The following is a 17,315-nucleotide window of genomic DNA, read 5'->3' on the forward strand; positions in this document are numbered from 1 at the left end:
AGGTTTCCTCTCGGGCAAGGCTTTACTCTGGTGGAAAGAACTCAAACCTAAACCAACAACCTGGGCACAGTTTGAAGAAGTCTTCAAGAAAGAGTTCCTCAAGAAGGAGGATGACTACGATATAGTTGCTCAGTTTGCCAGTTTGACCATGACCTCGCAGAATCTCACTTGGGAGGTCTACCTCCAAAAATTTAAAGACTTGCAGATGAAAGCTACGAAGATGGATTCTACAACTCTTTTGGGTTTCTTTGTAATAGGATTACTAGACTCGTACTGTTTACAGGTTAAGAATAACAAGTGCAAAACTTTGGACACACTGCACGCATTTATGATGATACGATGGTCTCTTCCAAAACCAAGCCCGTAACTGAGCAGGGGAACTAGCAAAAAAAAAGTTCTCCGCGCCGATGGCTAGCACGACAGAAGAAAAGCCTTCGGACCAACCTTCGAAGAATTCTACTTTGCCTCTAGCGAAGAAAAGCCGTCTCCTCAAGGCTTTGAAGCTCAAGGAGGAGGGACGTTTCGTTTGCAAAGAAAAAGGACACATGCGTAATGAGTACCCGAAGAAGGGTGCTAAGACCAACGCAAGACCCAAGACGAAGGCAGCAAACCAGTTGTCTTTGACACATACTTCAGTCACTGTACTTTCTCGCCCTAGTTCATGTTCTGATTGTCTGCTCAACTCTAAAGTTTTTGGCTTGCACGATCTTCTCCGAGTTTATGGAGAAGTGAATGGCCATAGAATCCACATTCTTCTTGACCCTGGAAGCTCACATAACTTTGTTAATTACAAACTTATGCAGAAATTGGATCTGGACATGATGCTTAGCGATCATACCTATGAGGTACGCCTACCTACAGGTCAGCAAGTGTGAGATCGAAAGATGGAGAAGCTACCGATCCAGATTTAGGACTACAGAGATATTCTAGAGTGCTATGTTATGCACTTAGAGCATGTAGACTTGCTATTAGGGATTGAGTGGTTTAAGATCCTTAAGGTCTAGATAGATTGGTCTAATCATTCTTTTTCTTTTGAAAATAGGAACACCCAGTATTGTATCCTAGGTGATTGTATACATCCCTCTCGGGGACCTCTTGTAAACACCATTGATTTTAGAAATATAATGGATTCTTCTTTGTATATTGTTTTCCACTGTGTCTTGATTCCGCTTTCTTCATTTCTCATACCTACTATGGATGTCAATGAATTAAGTGTGTTTGAAAGCAAAGAATTAAAGGAGTTACTTGACTCATTTCAAGATGTATTTCCTAAGGAGCTGCCATCGGTCTTACTACCCGAAAGGGCAGTGGATTATCGTATTGATCTAGTCCCTGGTGCTCAACTTGTTAGCATTCCTCCTTGCAGGATGAGCTAGGCTGAGGAAGATGAGTTGGCCAAACACTCGCAGATTAATTGAGGATGAGCTATATCCGTCCAAGTAAATCACCTTGGAGTGCGTCTATGTTACTTAGGAGAAAGAATGACAACATCTCGTGAATGTGTGTAGATTACAAGAGACTGAACAAAGTGACAATCAAGAACCACTATCCTCTCCCTAGCTCAGATGACCTGATTGACTGTTTAGTTGGAGTGAAGTATTTCACAAAGATTGATTTATGTATTCGCTATCATCAGATACGTATTCATGAAAGGCACGTTGAAAGAACCAGCTTTCGAACTAGGTATGGCCATTACGAGTTTTTTATATTGCCTTTTGGATTGACCAATGCACCAGCCACTTTCCAGCAAATGATGAACGATCTTTTTCGTGAATATTTGGGAAAGTTCGTGGTTGTGTTCCTAGATGATATTTTAGTCTGCAGTCGTACTCTTGAGAATCATGTTATACAACATCTCACAATTGTCTTGACTATTTTAAGACAGAATCGACTGTATGCTAAATTTAGTAAATAGGAGTTTTTTATGACAGAAATCATTTACTTGGAACACAAGATCACAGGAGACGGGTTGAGCATTGACTATGATTGAGTCCATAAGGTTTTGGCTTGGCCGATACTGCAGACAGTGAGACAACTTCGTTCTTTTCTCGGTTTTGTTGTTATTCTTCGGAATCTATGTGGGAGTACTCTCAGCTCACACTACTAATGACCGACTTGTTGAAAGGTCGTGGACGTAAGTCGAATCAGCCTATCCCTTGGAATAATGATTTGGATATGGCATTCATACTTTTGAAAGATAAAGTCAAGGAAGCCCCTACCTTAGCACTACTCGATTCTAGTCAGCCTTATGTTCTTGAGATTGACGAAGTGACTATGCGATCGAGGCTGCTCTATTCCAAGATGATAGACCTCTTGCTTTCAAGAGTCGAAAGCTAGTCGACACTCAATCTCGTTGGCCAACCCTTGAGAAGGAGCTTTATGCTATTATTTATGCTCTCAAGGTTTGGAGGCATTATTTATGGCTCCAAGTTTGTGGTATTGACTGATCATCAGTCAATCAAGTATGTGTGTGATGCGGATGATCTGAGAGGACGAAAAGCTAGATGGGTAGAATTAATGCAAGATTTTGATTTTGGAATACCCTATCGAAAGGGGTCCATGAATAGTATAGCAGATGCGCTTAGTCGAATACGAGAGGTGAATTCACAATCGAGGCCGGCGACAGTCTCGAGGCCCGTGAGGGTAGCTCCATGGCGGTATGGGACGTCACGGGGTAGAGATTGGTTGGGGCGTCTTGCTAGTTAGCTTAGCTCATTGCTCGGTGGGGACAGCCAAGGGTCCAAGACTTGTGGGTTTTGCCCACGGCCGTCATGGTTGGGTGGTGAGTTAGGCTTGCACCCCCTTCACGTTGTTTGGCTTTGTTTTGCAGGTTTCGAGTCGTGTTTCAGGATTGCTCTACGAGGAGATCCATGGGGACTTGACATGTGCAACCCTGGCAGCTTGGCAGCAGCATAAGATAAACAAGGGGCCTTCCACCCAGCTGAGCAGGAGCAGCCTGCAAAGAAAATCACCTACTCCTTCTGGGTGGTAATTGCCCTACCTTGTGATCATTTTACTAGGTCTGCATTAGCGTGTTGAAGGAGAGAAGTGACACGCTTTTGTCCAAAGAAGTTGGTCTGGCTTATTGTAGAACAACACAGCTGTGCAGTGGGGTGACGATGTTGGGCTGGTCCAGCCTTTGCATGGGTAGCGACCATGACAGAGGTCTATGAGGCAGCCTGCCACAGTTGGAAGGTGCCTGAAATTCTACCGGAAGAGCAAGGCAGTATAAGGTGTGTGCCATGTGCCAAACAACGATAACTGCCATGCCACTATCCTCAAGATGGTCAGGGAGTGCCAAGAAATCTTTTTGGCTGGCATGAGAAGCCCGGGGTGAGGCAGATTGAATGTTTACAGGCACTAACAAGAATAGCCTGTTAGCGCACAATGTAAAACTGCTAATTTAAATATTATCATCATTATTCGAGTTTGCCATGTAAGAAAAATAGTGCACAAGTATCCAACCACCTTTTACAGCTTTTAGAATCATGCTTAAATTGATCATTTGATTTCTCAAAAATATGATATTGGGAATTTTGGTGATTACATGAAAATCTGGAAGGACTCCTTTGTAAATCTCATAAAATTCAGCTGCATTTGGTTGGCTGAATGTGACCATTTCCATTGCAGTTATATCATACTTTTTAGAAATGAGTTCTATAATTTGCCCTGCTACTCCTGCAGAATGATTTGCAAAAACAAAAGCATGATCAATTAAATGTGACTTTTTTCAGGACACTTTAAGACTATGCTTAAAGTATTGGAAGATAGGAAGAAACAAGGGGCTAAAATTTAGGATGAGAAGGGTATTAGTTCCCCTAGCATCAAAACTTCCATTTAAAAGGTTTAACAGGATATATTCTTATCAGAAAGTGACCCATATGGTCATTTTTGCCTCCTGCTGCTCATGCCCTTCCACACACCTACGCTCCTCTCATTTTAACCCTGGATCACTTGGCGTCACATGAGATTGGATCTAGCCTCAAGCCTTGGTGGTTAACCAAGTACTTCTTCATTGCAATTCTATGAGATTGGATCGAGCCTCGAGCCTTGGTGGTTACCCAAGTACTGCTTGCCTCAGCTTGGTGGTTCATTGCCTCATGTTGGTGCTTCTCTCATGGATGCATCATTGGAAGGCTGCAGAGATTGGTCCGCAACTTTCTCTGGTCAGGTTTGAATGGTACACTTGACACCTGGGCCAGAGTTGCGTGGGGGAGACTGTTATACGCCCCAGACAGGAGGGGGGATGATTATTGTAGATCCGGATATACAGTGCAGAGCATTGCTTTCCAAGTTAGCTATCATAGGTTTCCTTCCAAGCACTGAGCCTCCAAGAATAATGTTTCACATCTCCGGTTGTACGCCTCATGGTGGTGGAGATTGGATGCTCTATTCATGTTTCATCTTTACCGAGGCAGAGTATAGGGCACCTTCCTCTCCACTTATAATTGCCATTATCAAAGCCTAGAGCAGCATGAGTCCTTTTTTGAGGCAGAGGCTTCTTAGATCAGAGGGTGAGACTCATACCCATTATACCGAATGACCTTGTTAGAGATGAGGTTGGACGACCTTGGGTGCTGTGTCTGGACATATGCAGTGGCCAGGCTGGGAGAGATGTGCATCTACACATATTGCTTGGAAGACTTTTAAAAGTCTTCCTATGGATCAGAGACTTGCATCCACCCAGCACCTCAGAGGAAGTCTTAGACGGATCAATCAAATCGATGCAGCTATACCTCATGAGTGGATTACGAGCACATTTCACAATCACCATCATCCTAGGTGGCTATGTGTTTTCTCCTGCCAATACAGGTGTTAGCCTTGCTGGTTCAAGCTGAGAAGGACCTTAGATTTAAAGAAGGTAAAATGGTATCTCTAAAATTCCATCCTAAGAAGAGTTCTCTTAGACTAGGTAGGTTTAAGAAACTGACACCCATATATGCGGGTCTCTTCAAAATTTTGAAGAGAATTAGAAAGCAAGATTACATACTTGAGATTCTAGAGTGTGAAAGCACACAATGTGTTTCACATTAGCTTATTAAAGAAGTATGTGGCTGATCCTAATCACATACTTGATGGAAGTATAAAGGTTTAATAATTGGCTAGTTTTGTGATTGAATGGTGGATCGTAAGATTAAGAAGCTACGATACATCAATAAATTATAAATCTCTTTATTAAGTGGAAGACATATTTGGTTGAGTATTCCACTTGGGTCACCCAAGATCACATTGAAAGTCACAATCCTTCTACTTGATGATGAGGGCGTAGGGATTGAAAAGGAGAAAACTTGCGAGCTCCTCGAACCTCCGCCTCTGTCATCTTCTGTGTCGCCCCCCTTCCTTCCTCCGCCCCCGCTCCTTCCTCTCCCGTTGTTCGCCCCTGCTTCTGCCCGCCCCTCTTCCTCCCGCTCTGCTGTCTCCTGTCTCCATCCCCTCTTGCTCTCCTTGTTCGCCTCCCCTCCTCTCTCCGCCTCCCCGCCTCCTCCTTTCTGTGCAGACTTGCTGCCCAGCCCTTCCTCACCTGCCGCCTCCCTTCCTTCCTCCGCCTCCTCCATTCTGCGCAGCCTTTGCTGCGCTGCCCTTCCCCCGCCCTTCTTCGCCTGGTTTTTTCTTTTTTTCTTTTTTCTTTTTTCTTTTTTCTTCTTTTTTCTTCTTTTTCTTTTCTTTTCTTTTCTTTTTCTTTTTTCTCTTTTTCTCTTCTCTCTCTCTCTCTCTCTCTCTTTTCTTTTTCTTTTTCTTCTTTTTTCTTCCTTTTATTTCATTTTATTTTATTTTCTCTTTTTTGCCCTTTTCCACCCTCTCTTCCTTTCCTCCACTTCCTTGCCTGCCTCTTCCCCTTGGTTCGGATTGCTCCTCATCCGGGTTCAAGTCGGTCTTTTTCTTTGATTAGCATCATGGCTAATCATTCTCCCTCGGCCGGGCTAACCATTGTTTTTTCCGAAGCCGAGCTCGCGGTCCTCTACGCCGAAATAGAGAAAGACTCCAAAACGACCCTCATTGCCAGAATCTTTGGATCTCACCCGTCCCATCTCTAGGCTCAGGATTGGGTCCTGGCGGCTCTGCCCTCCGACCTCGCTCCACACTTTCGAGATGTCAGGTTGCTTGGAAGAGGTTTCTTCCAAGTGGATTTTGATTCTGAGGACGCAGCCTCAAAGGTTTTGAAGGGCAGACCTTTGCCATTGGGCCCGAGGAAGATAATTCTTTCTTCCCTACTCCAACTATTTTGACCCTATTGAGGAAGACCGGAACCGTTTCCCGATTACTCTTAGATTCCCAAGTCTTCCTCGCGCATATTGGCCTATGTTAGAGGCCATCGGGTCTACCTTTGGGCTGGTCCTTCAAGTGCCCCCTCTCCACGCCTTGCCGACATCTTCTGCCCTGGTGGTCACTGCCTCGGCGGATGTTGTCCCTAGGGTCATAGTTCTTGCCCGTGACATTGAGCTCTTTAAGGACTATGTTTTGCTTCCGGGCCCTTGTGGCCCTTTGAAGCAACGTATGAAGATTGCAGGTAAACCCGATTAGTGCCGGGTTTGTCACCAACAGGGTCACTTTGCTCGAGATTGTCCTCGGACTCGAGGTCGCAAGAGACCTTGTAAGCGTGCTTCTCAGGCGCCACCTCCCGGTTTCTTCCCGTCCTTCAATCCGCCAGGTGTGGCGAGCTGTGTCTCACGCCCGCCCCCTTGGTGCGATTGATGGGAAGGCCTCCTCGGATCATGTACAGATAGATGATGTTTCTAGTCAGAGGGATGTGTCAGCAGCTGATGCATCTTTGCAGAGAGATGATATCTCAGTTCAGGATGATTTTGTTGAGTCCTCTCTACTTGGAGGGGGCGATATGCAGGATGTTCAGCACAGTGGGGATCATGTATTGCAGGATTTTCAGCATGATGCCATTGCCCTTGATGCCCCGCAGGGCGAACAGGTTTCTCGTACATATGCAGGTACTATGCACGGCCTCGGACAAGGGCATGTCAGTGGACTTTGCCCCGTGGATTTTCTCGTCCTCCAGCATTATGAGAGGCGTCCTCAGGCTGCCCATCGTCAACTTAGATCGGGGGTCAAACCCTCTTCTCTTCCATGAGAATCGTCTCCTGGAATGTTCAGAGCCTTGGAGGGCTTCCCACCCGTGGTAGGAAGCGCCTTCTGAAGGACCAGCTTCACCCTGCTGTTACAGGAGGGTCTATGGATGTACTTTTGTTGCAGGAACACAAATTGGATAGATCTCAGTGTGGCAAAACTGGTAAGATGCTTTCTGGCCACACCTTCTGGTCCTCGGCAGTTGGGACTAGAGGGGGTGTTTGCATTTCAATGGCAGCATCTGTTATGCCTTGTGTTATTGGGCACGGTGTTATCATCCCTGCTAGAGCGCAGTGGATCTTGATCATGCATGAGGGTCAGAAATTGGGAATCTTGAATATCTATGCACCTAATGTGAGAGATGAAAGGGTGGCCTTTTGGGACACCATTACAAATGTCATTCCCCAGGTTGATCATTGGATAGTGGGAGGAGATTTTAATATCATTGAGCAACCTTCTGACAAGAAGGGTGGACGCGAAGGGGGTTTACACCCTTTGGAAAGAACCTCATGGGAGAGGTTCACGCTTTCTTTTTTTGGTAGGGATTACTGGACTGAGGATGACTTCCAGAGAAGGCCAAATTCCTTATCTTTCTCTTGGCATAACCGCAGGAGTGGGGATGAGAGCATCTCTGCACGTCTGGACAGGTTTTATGTGGATGATTGGTCCTTGGGCAGAGGAGGCACCATTGCTATTATGCCTGGCACCACCAAATCCAATCATTGCCCCGTCGTTTTGTGTCTCAGGGAGCCTGGGGCTCGCTCGGCCTCTCCCCGTGTCCATATCCCTGACTCTCTTAATCTAGATGCTGACATCTTCCTTGAGATCAGAGAGAGATGGAGATCTTGTGATGGTCCTGATCCTCGTCATAATATTGCGCTAGCTCTTGAGAGGACCAGCCATCATTATCATAGCATTGCCTTGTCCAAGAAGAAGGAGGCTCTGGACAAGGAGAGCTATTAGGCGCAAGATTGCTGCTCTTCAGAGGAAACATGAAAAGCATCCACATGCATCTTGGATTACAGACCTCGTGACCACAGTTACAGCAGAGCTGCAGTTGGCCATGGACAGGAGGGCTGAGTTTACCGCCTTTCATGCGAACGAGGCTTTTTGGACTCAGATGGGCGGTAGATGCAACAAAGAGTTTTTTTCAGCACACACGCCTTCCCATAGCAGGGATTCTGTGAGGTACTTGCAGGATTCACAGGGTGAGGTTCAGATTGAGCCTGATAAGGTGAGGGGTATTGCTTCAGATTTTTATCGGTCTTTGTTGATTGTAGAGGTGTCCTCTCCTCAGAGAGATGTGGCACGGCAAAAAGTTTGGGAGTGCATGCCCAGGCTCATTATAGATGCTATGTGTTCTTCCCTGGATGCCCCTTTCTCAAAGGATGAATTTCTTCACGCACTACATGCTCTTTCCAGTGGTTCATGCCCAGGGGATGATGGTCTTTCTTCCGCCTTCTTTATTCTTTTTTGGGATCATATTGGAGATGCTGTCACTGTTGCCCTTCAGGAAATGTGGTTGTCGGGTATGATACCTCCATACCTCACGGAGGGGCTGATTCACCTTATCTCCAAGAGTGGGAACAAGACTGACATTAAGCAATGGAGGCCCATCACCCTCCTTGGATCTGCATATAAAATCTTAGCTAAAGCCTTGAGTATAAGGTTGCAGCCGATTCTCCAAAGGACTATCCATGATACCCAGAATGGGTTCCTCCAAGGAAGGAGTATATTTGATAACATCTTTTCTTTCTGGGAAGCTGTCAAGTGGGCAAAGTCTAGTCAGCAGCCTCTTGCCATTCTTTTGCTTGATTTTGAAAAAGTTTCGGACAGAGTGGATTGGGATTTTTTGGAGGGCACTATGGCACACATGGGGTTTTCCCAAAACTTGAGCAGAGAGGTGTCCTATCTCTACAGGGAGACTCATAGCACTGTTTTAGCCATATTCATGCAAACTTAAAACTAGTCACACCACTTACACACCCAATATAAAATTGCCTTTTTTTTCACAGATTCAGCTGTCTTTAAAACAATCTTTTAATGAAACTATACTATCACTGATCAAATCCTCCAAAATATCCGGTTGAATCCTAATTTCCAATTTTTCCTTCATCGGTGTACCTACGGCATCATTGGCAACCAGAACACTCACCACTTGTCCTCTCAGGGGCCTTTTCAATATTTCCTAGCTCATAGTACCCAGCAATATATTCACTTATAAAAATCAAAATAGAATCTCCGTTGAAGATCAGCAAGATCAACCAACAAATCTTATGTGCAAGTTGTGGAGAGATACCATTTATGTTACTTGGGGTGCTATTGCTTGGCTCACTAATTCTAGTCCACAAATAATTTTTGAGGGCAGGGATCTCGACACCGTCATAATGATATGTAGAAGTGTGGCCCAACGTTGCATGCTATCGGATATTCCTCATACAAAGTATAGACCACGTCTGCAAAGAATTGATACTACTTGGATGATCATTGCCAATATCACAACTTGGCAGATTTGGAGGGCCAAATGCACAAAGGCTATTGAGGGCATTCAGATATACGCGACACTCAGTGCATTTGTACTATATGGGAGATATTATTCACTCTTATGGCCACATGGGCTCATATACATGGACCATCTAGATCTGCACACGCAATGCGCACTGTTTTCATGAGGGAGTGGGATCAAGGGATCTTTTTCTCATCAACCCCACAAGACTCCCTTGGCACCTTTGTGCCCCATGATTGAGATCACCCTACATTCTGAGATGAGGATTTTTGTTCTCGACTTCTAGCCATGATTTTGTATGGTCTATTCAAACTTTGATCATAATTGCCTTAGTTAAGCCCTATACATGTTCATGCACGCAATCACTAGAATGCACCAGTCCATGTCTTATTACAAATAAACAGTCCATGTCTTATTACAAATAAACTTAGTGATCATTTAAATGTAATGTACTCAAATTCGTGTTAGCATTGTTGCTTGTATACAAGCCCAATTCAAAGAATGAGCAAGTCCATGTCCATTCTTCCCATATTTTGGCATGAAAAGTACAAAAAAGACATTAAATGTTGCAATGAAGAACGTCTTAGTGTTTTGAGAATACCATCAAAAACTAGATGAGGCCTGATTAAGCAAAGTGTACAACTATCCAATCGTGCACAGCTACCAATGTTTCGATCACGGAAGAAGAATGCAGATTCCTGAAAAACAAGATGTCCGATCAAAATTGTCACCTGAACACATGTTTTTGCTTTATTGTGCCTGACATGTGGTCCCATCTGCTATTGTGCGAGAAGCAATTCAACAAAGTTTCTGACTTTGAGCAGATTACAAACTACACCCCCGGTATGTGGAATTGAAATGGAGGGCATATTTTATTTGGAAAAAAGGAAACCACTAATAGTCAATGTGCAAAAAAGAATTTAGATGTGCATCAAAATTTGGAGTTACAAACATACTTGCAAACATATAAAGACACATAGTACTTCTCAACAATGGACTTAATTGCATACACAATGTACGCTTCCTTCAAGCTTAAGAATGGGTCCCAGTCCCTTATAGTGATGAGCTGAAATGAGACGTGCGTGCAGCGGGAAGACTGCCAATTCTTCTAAAATGATGGGGACATCATGAGGGATGGAGGGGTTCATGGGAGCTGTGAATCATTGTACAATACAGCTTTGATTGTTACTAGTAACTTCTCATAAGAGAAAACCATACAATAATATGTGAAGATTTATTAGCGTGGTGTAGTTGTTTATACAATCATGGGCATTTTCAAACATTAATCAAAGTGTGAAAGAAAATCAAGTCATGTAAGAAGAGACAAAGTAAAAATTTGATCAAGCACACCACCTTAATAAAGTCTAAGATCTACCTTCTTTGCACTTTCTAGAGAATCGGAACCATGGCAAGCATTCTGTGTGTTATTTGTTCCAAACTGGGCCCTTATTGAGTTTGGGTCCTTTTCTCTTGCCTCCTCACTATTTGTCGGGCCTAGTCACATCAAAAAATAAGAACAAAAATATCTTCAACTATTCACCATAAGTGGATACCACCGAAATCTGACACACACTATACATTCTGTGCTAAATTTAAAAGATTACCCTAAAAATGAGTTGAAAAGAGCAAGCCAGAGGAATCGAGAGTTGGAAAAATGCAACCATGCCAAAGATACAAATATCCATCACTAAGAAGCACCTAGTTAATCAGATAATTCGTCATCAATTATACAGTAATCAGTTGCAGTCCATGATGGAATGCCTGTCAACCTATGGAGTCAAGATGCATTGCACCATTAGCTGTGTTTAATGATGCAAGAGGTCCAAAGAATGTGCTTGGTCGGTCTATGATCTTACCTTGCCAATACATGTGGCGTGGGGACTTGTTGAAGAGCCACAAATGCAACTTTCACATCGGATGTGCTAGCTCCAGTCATCTCTACATTGTCACACCAAGAACCACCTCAAGATTGGGGTGAAAGGAGAGAGATAATCCTACCTTTGATGGAGGAAAGAGATCATCTTTCCTATGTCTTCCTAGTCATTCAAGAGAATGAGGAAAAGCTCAAGGCAATCACATACACACATCTACTCACAAGCTACCATCCTAGACATGTAAGCATTGAATTAAACAAAGCAAGAGAGTAACAGAGGAGGAGGAGGTAGCTCACAAAACTCATCAAAAGTGACTCATATACCAGAAACTTCTTTCACATATTGTGACTGGTTATAGAATTAAAAATAGTCCCTGGTTTTACTCCACTAGCTCCTCTAGCTCCTTTCCTACGATACAACAAAATCTATTTTTTCTTTTTTTCTTCTTCTTTTTTTGTAGAAAGGAGACTTCTATTAAGTATGAATAGACCATACAAAATCTCCGCTCGAAAAAGACCTTGTCCCAAGATCTAGGGCGATCTCAACTAGTTGGGAGATTGTTGCCAGTATTACAGCATGGCAGATATGGAGAGCTAGATGCACGGAAGCTATTGAGGATGTCCAGATTTTTGGGTCTCAGTGCATCAATACTATATGGAGTGATATAATCCATACTCTCATGGCTACTTGGGCTTGTATTCAAGGGTCCTCTTGTTCGGCACAGGCAAAGCGCGTTGTATTTATGTGGGAGTGGGACCATGACATTTTCTTTTCCTCTAGTCCCACAGGTCTCTCATGGCATTATGATGCTCCTCAATGGTTGAAATCACCTTACATATCGGGGTGATTCTATTCTATTCCGACTTATAGTCGTGATTGTTGTATGCTTTTTTCATACTTAATATTAGTCTCTTTCCTGAAATATATATATATATATATATCGGGCACAACAGACCTGGAAGAACTAGTCATAGACCCTAGCAACTTGCCTAAGAAGATAGCAGAAGTAGCCCAAGAACTAGTAAGAGGATGCTAACCACAAATGAACATTGCCAAGAAAATGGACATTGCCAAGAGTCCCCACGATTGGAGAGGATCCCAATGCAGAGGTCAGCTTCACCTTGCTCAGAAGACTAGGAAAAGAACCAATCCATTCTAGAACCCAAGAAAACTTGGAGAAAGGATTAGGGGATGAGGACAAAAGCTTTGAGACCATTGCCTCCAAACTCTTGTAATGACAAAAGAGTGCCACACTCAAAGGGGCCTATACATATTCCATACACCATTACTGGCCTTGAAAGCTATGTAAGTGATAATGGACAAACACCAAGGGACATAGCAAGACTCACAACCTTCCTTTCCTCCCAAGTTAAGTCTAGATTTCTATTGATGCAATCTCCCGGAACTCAAATAAAGAAGTTTCTTGCTAAAGCTCATAAGTACTGGTGCAAACTTCTCTACAAGCAATATATCAACTCCAACTTGACACCTGCAAGACCACCACCTTTGCTTGATGTCCTTATTCCTTCCGAAGTCCCCTCTTGTCACTCGCTTTACTAAATTTTTCTTTTTTATCATTCCTCACCCCCACATCTCAAATATCTGGCAGTACAACCTTTGTCAATCCAAGTAGACCCGAGCTTTGCACCTTAACAACAACTTTGACTATTATTAAAGCAAAAGCAAGGAGGCAAAGCAAAAGCACGAAAATAAAACAAAAACTAGGAGATAAAGGCAAAAGCAAAGCGTGGTAAAAAGCAGGCATCCCCTCAAGTATTTAAAGGAGCATGTACTCTCTACGTGGAGCATAGAAGAACTCTTGAGAACTTGGAGAAAAGACTTATCCTCATCATCTTCTTCATCACCTAACTACCTCCCCTCTACCAATGGCCACCTTTGCAACGCCAACCACCACTGCTCCACCCCTTTGTGCCGCCCGGTGAAGAAGCGCCACTGCCCAGAGCCGCTTGCTGCTGCCCGCCGACGCACAAAGCCACCTGCCACCGCACAGAGCGGCCTGCCGCCGTCAGCGTTGGCGCCACCCCAGAGCCGATTTTCACCGCTTCCCTCCTACGCCTCCGCCACCCTAGAGCCGACGTTTTATCCTCCTGTTTGCCGGATTTCCGTCACCTGTTGGCTGTTGCCTGACTCCTTCATCAGCACCTCCTTTCAGCCGTCTTCATTGGGAGGGGGTTGCCTCCATTTGAAGAACCGCCACCTCCTTTCTTAGTGAAAAGGTCTTGGACAGCCATACAACTCTATCCATGGATAAACTCTTTGAGGGATTTCCTTGTGAAGATACAAACCCATCTTGGTGTGAAGCTTTTGGGATTACCTTGTCTGGATTGGATTGAGAACAAAGAGCTATTTGTGGATACTTGGGAACATCAGTTGGATTCATTAGATTTCGGTACTAGCCCGGTGTAAGACTCTTGTGGGTCATCCTTGTGGTGAACTCGGCCTCAGTTATCTTGTGCCTCGACATCGACCTCGGTCCGATCTCGACATTGACACCTTTGTTTGATATTGTATTCATTTATTGTATTGGTCCTGGCTTAGAAAAGCCCGTGGATTGTTCCTGAAATAAATTCCTGAAGAGGGGGCGGAGTCTGTTCCCCGCTCAACGCGGTGTACCGTGTGAAACCCCTATTTCCCATCTTTCTCTCCCCCTTCTCTCTCTCTCTATCTTTATCTCTCGTACACATGGTTGCATCTGTCACTGCACGCTCCATTGGGCTTACAATGGTATCAGAGCAAGATTTCTCTTGAAAGAAATCTTTTATGGGGTGACAAAGCCATGTCCAGAGTTGAGGGAGACCAAGGGCCTCAAGAAGGGAACAACTTTGAAGACAACCCAGGACATCCAGAAGAACCAGTCTGTCTTTCATGAGACCGCAGTCATGACATCAGGTGAATATCGAGAATTTCGAAAGTTCAAAAGGTATCTTCAAGTTGAAGAGTTCCCAGCTTGCAGAGCCAAGAAGGAACAAGACTACAGAAGGGCCTAGATGTTTGAAGACTTTATCAAAGACCAGACCACTGAAGCTGAAGGTGTGGAAGCCGTTAAAGCATACTTGCGAGGTAAAGTGGTTTCCTTTAGAGAAGAACCCAAAGCCACCCATTCCATCACTCACGGAGGACAGAGAGAAGCTACCCCTAGACCCACTCTATCAGATGCAGCCTCTTCTGGCCAAGCAAAAGAGAAGAAGGCAAAGGAGCCTTCAACCGGCAAAGCAGACTTCAAGCTAAGAGAGAAAAGCGTAAAGTTTGATACCTTTTATGGAAAGCGGGACACTCAGAAAGCTCTATCCTTCATCTAACAGTTTGACGCCGCCTTTGGAGGAGAGGACTTCTCCGAAAAGTCCAAACTCCACAAGGTTCGTATGCACTTGAAAGATTCCGCCTTGAATTGGTGGCTAAAGGTGGTCCAAGAAGGGACCGAACCTACTTCATGGGCTGATTTCAAAACCATGTTCAACAAGAGGGGTTTGATTCGACCTAGCTCATCACCTTTTTGCTCCCCAGTTTTATTGGTTCAGAAAAAGGATGGTTCTTGGCGTATGTGCATTGATTACAAGGCTCTTAATAAGATCACTATAAAGAAAAGTTTCCCATTCCTAGGATTGATGATATCCTAGATAGATTAGATGGAGCCACTATTTTCAGCAAGATTGACTTGAATGATACCATCAAGTCAAGATTGTTCCAAAGGACATTCACAAGACTACTTTTGGACTCTAGAGTATTTGGTGATGCCTTTTGGTCTTACCAATGCCCCGGCTACCTTCAACCGAATGATGGAAAAAATATTTCGAGCACATTGAAAGTTTGCAGCTACTTTCTTTGATGACATTATTGTGCATTCAAAGAATGAAGAAGAGCATCGAAAGCACTTGGATATGGTATTTCAGGAATTGTGGAAGCACAAATTGTATGTGAATGGCAAGAAGCGTGAGTTCTTTTTGTCAAAGATTCACTACTTGGGCCATATAGTGTCCAAGGAAGGGGTCAGGATGGATCCAAAGAAGGTCAAGGCTATTGTGGAATGGCCAGAGTTGACTACTGTGCATGCAGTTCGAAGTTTCCTTGGCTTATGCTCTTATTACAGAAAGTTCATCAAGTGGTTTGTTGTGGTAGCAAGTCCACTACATGATTTGACAAAGAAAGCCGTGGGATTTCGGTGGACCAAAACTCAAAAAGAATCCTTTGAAGCACTAAAATTTTATGCTAGCAAAGGACCGGTATTGATTATTCCAGATCTGTCGAAGCCATTCGTGCTAGAGTGTGATGCTTCAGGAGATTGCATTGGAGAAGTCTTGAACCAAGAAGGCCATGTCATTGCCTATGAGACTCGAAGACTTCAAGGAACCAAGAAGACCGCACCCACTTACGAGAAAGAATTGATGGCTATCATGCATACTTTGAAGATTTGGAAGCACTATCTTATGGGTGTTGAGTTTGTTATCAAGACCGATCATCAAAGTCTTGGGTATTTTATGTCTCAAACTAAGATATCAAAAAAGCATATAAGATGAGCTAGCTATTTGGTCCAATTTCATTTTCAAAATATGCATACTCATAGGAAAGATAACAAAGTAGTAGAGGCTCTATCTCAAAGACCCATGACCCATGCAGTTTTCATGGGATATTATTTGGACTTCACTATAATGAAAGATCTTTATGCTATAAATGAAGATTTCAAAGACATCTGGGACAGGTTGCAGCAGAACGGAAACTTGGTGACTTCTTATGTCATCAAGGAAGGAATTCTATGATGCAAATCCGTTTATGTGTGACCAAGGATTTGAGACCAAAAGTAATGGAAGAATGCCATGCCCCATCTTATATGGGACATAAGTTATCATGACAACAACTCAGGCTTTGGAAAGTTATTTCTTTTGGCCAAGCATGAGAAGGGATATTGAACAATATGTTTGAGAATGTTTGGTTTGTCAGAAGGTCAAGTTTGATCGACGAAAACCCGCAGGATTGTTACAACCTTTGCCAATTCCCAACATTCCATGGGAAAGTATTGCTATGGACTTCATCTTTGGATTGCCAAAGTTAGGATTTGGGAATGATGGAATATGGACTATTATTGATAGGTTCAGTAAAGCAAGTCCACTTCATTCCAGTGAAGAAGACCATCCGTACAGATCATATGGCAAGATTGTTTATTGAGCAGATCTTCAAGCATCATGGATTACCCAAATCCATTGTAGGGGATAGAGATCCTCGGACTACCAGTTTCTTTTGGAGAGCACTCTTTGACAACATGGAGACAAAGCTAAATTTTTCTTCGGCTTATCACCCTCTAACAAATGGGCAAAGTGAGATTGCCAACCTCACTATATTGGATATGCTAAAGTGTTATGCTCTCGAAGCGAAGGATCAATGGGAGAAGTACTTGCCGTTGGTTGAGTTTGCCTAGAACCACATTGTTCACTCTTCGACAGGCAAAGCTCCTTTTGACATTATCTATGGCAAACCATTATTGTTGCCTATTTTGAAGACCAAGGAAGAGATCTTCCATGCGGACGAGTTCATTCGAGATTCAGATACAGCCTTTGCATAGGTTCGGAAGGCTATTGAGACATCTCAAGCCAAGCAAAAGAAAGCTACAGACAAGCATAGAAGGATGGTCACTTTCAAAGAAGGAGATTGGGTGTTATTGCAATTTGAAAAAGCAAGACTTAGAAAGTCAAAAGCTAAGGAGCTCAAGGAACCCAAGCTTGCCCCCAGGTATTATGGACCTTTTCAACTTACCAAGAAGATCAATGATGTATGTTATCGTTTGGACCTTCCAGATCACTAGAGGATACATAATGCCTTCCATGTCACTTTATTCAAGCCATATA

General features: G+C 43.7%; 1 protein-coding gene across 2 annotated transcripts in view; it reads right to left on the reverse strand.

The window, feature by feature from the left end:
- LOC147618822 (uncharacterized) overlaps positions 1 to 17,315 on the reverse strand; it is a 121,019-nt gene that overhangs the window by 5,289 nt on the left and 98,415 nt on the right. For both annotated transcript variants that reach the window (XM_086774493.1, XM_086774492.1), the window contains 3 exons: positions 10,959 to 11,077; positions 10,185 to 10,281; positions 3,548 to 3,678 (listed from right to left, as the gene is read on the reverse strand). In XM_086774493.1, coding sequence (XP_086630619.1) covers positions 3,548 to 3,678; positions 10,185 to 10,281; positions 10,959 to 11,077 — 347 coding nt within the window. The remainder of the gene's footprint in view (positions 1 to 3,547; positions 3,679 to 10,184; positions 10,282 to 10,958; positions 11,078 to 17,315) is intronic.

This window comes from Cibotium barometz, chromosome 34 (assembly GCF_041138505.1).
Source record: "Cibotium barometz isolate CiBa-2024 chromosome 34, ASM4113850v1, whole genome shotgun sequence".
In the NCBI taxonomy this organism is placed as follows: Eukaryota; Viridiplantae; Streptophyta; class Polypodiopsida; order Cyatheales; family Cibotiaceae; genus Cibotium; species Cibotium barometz.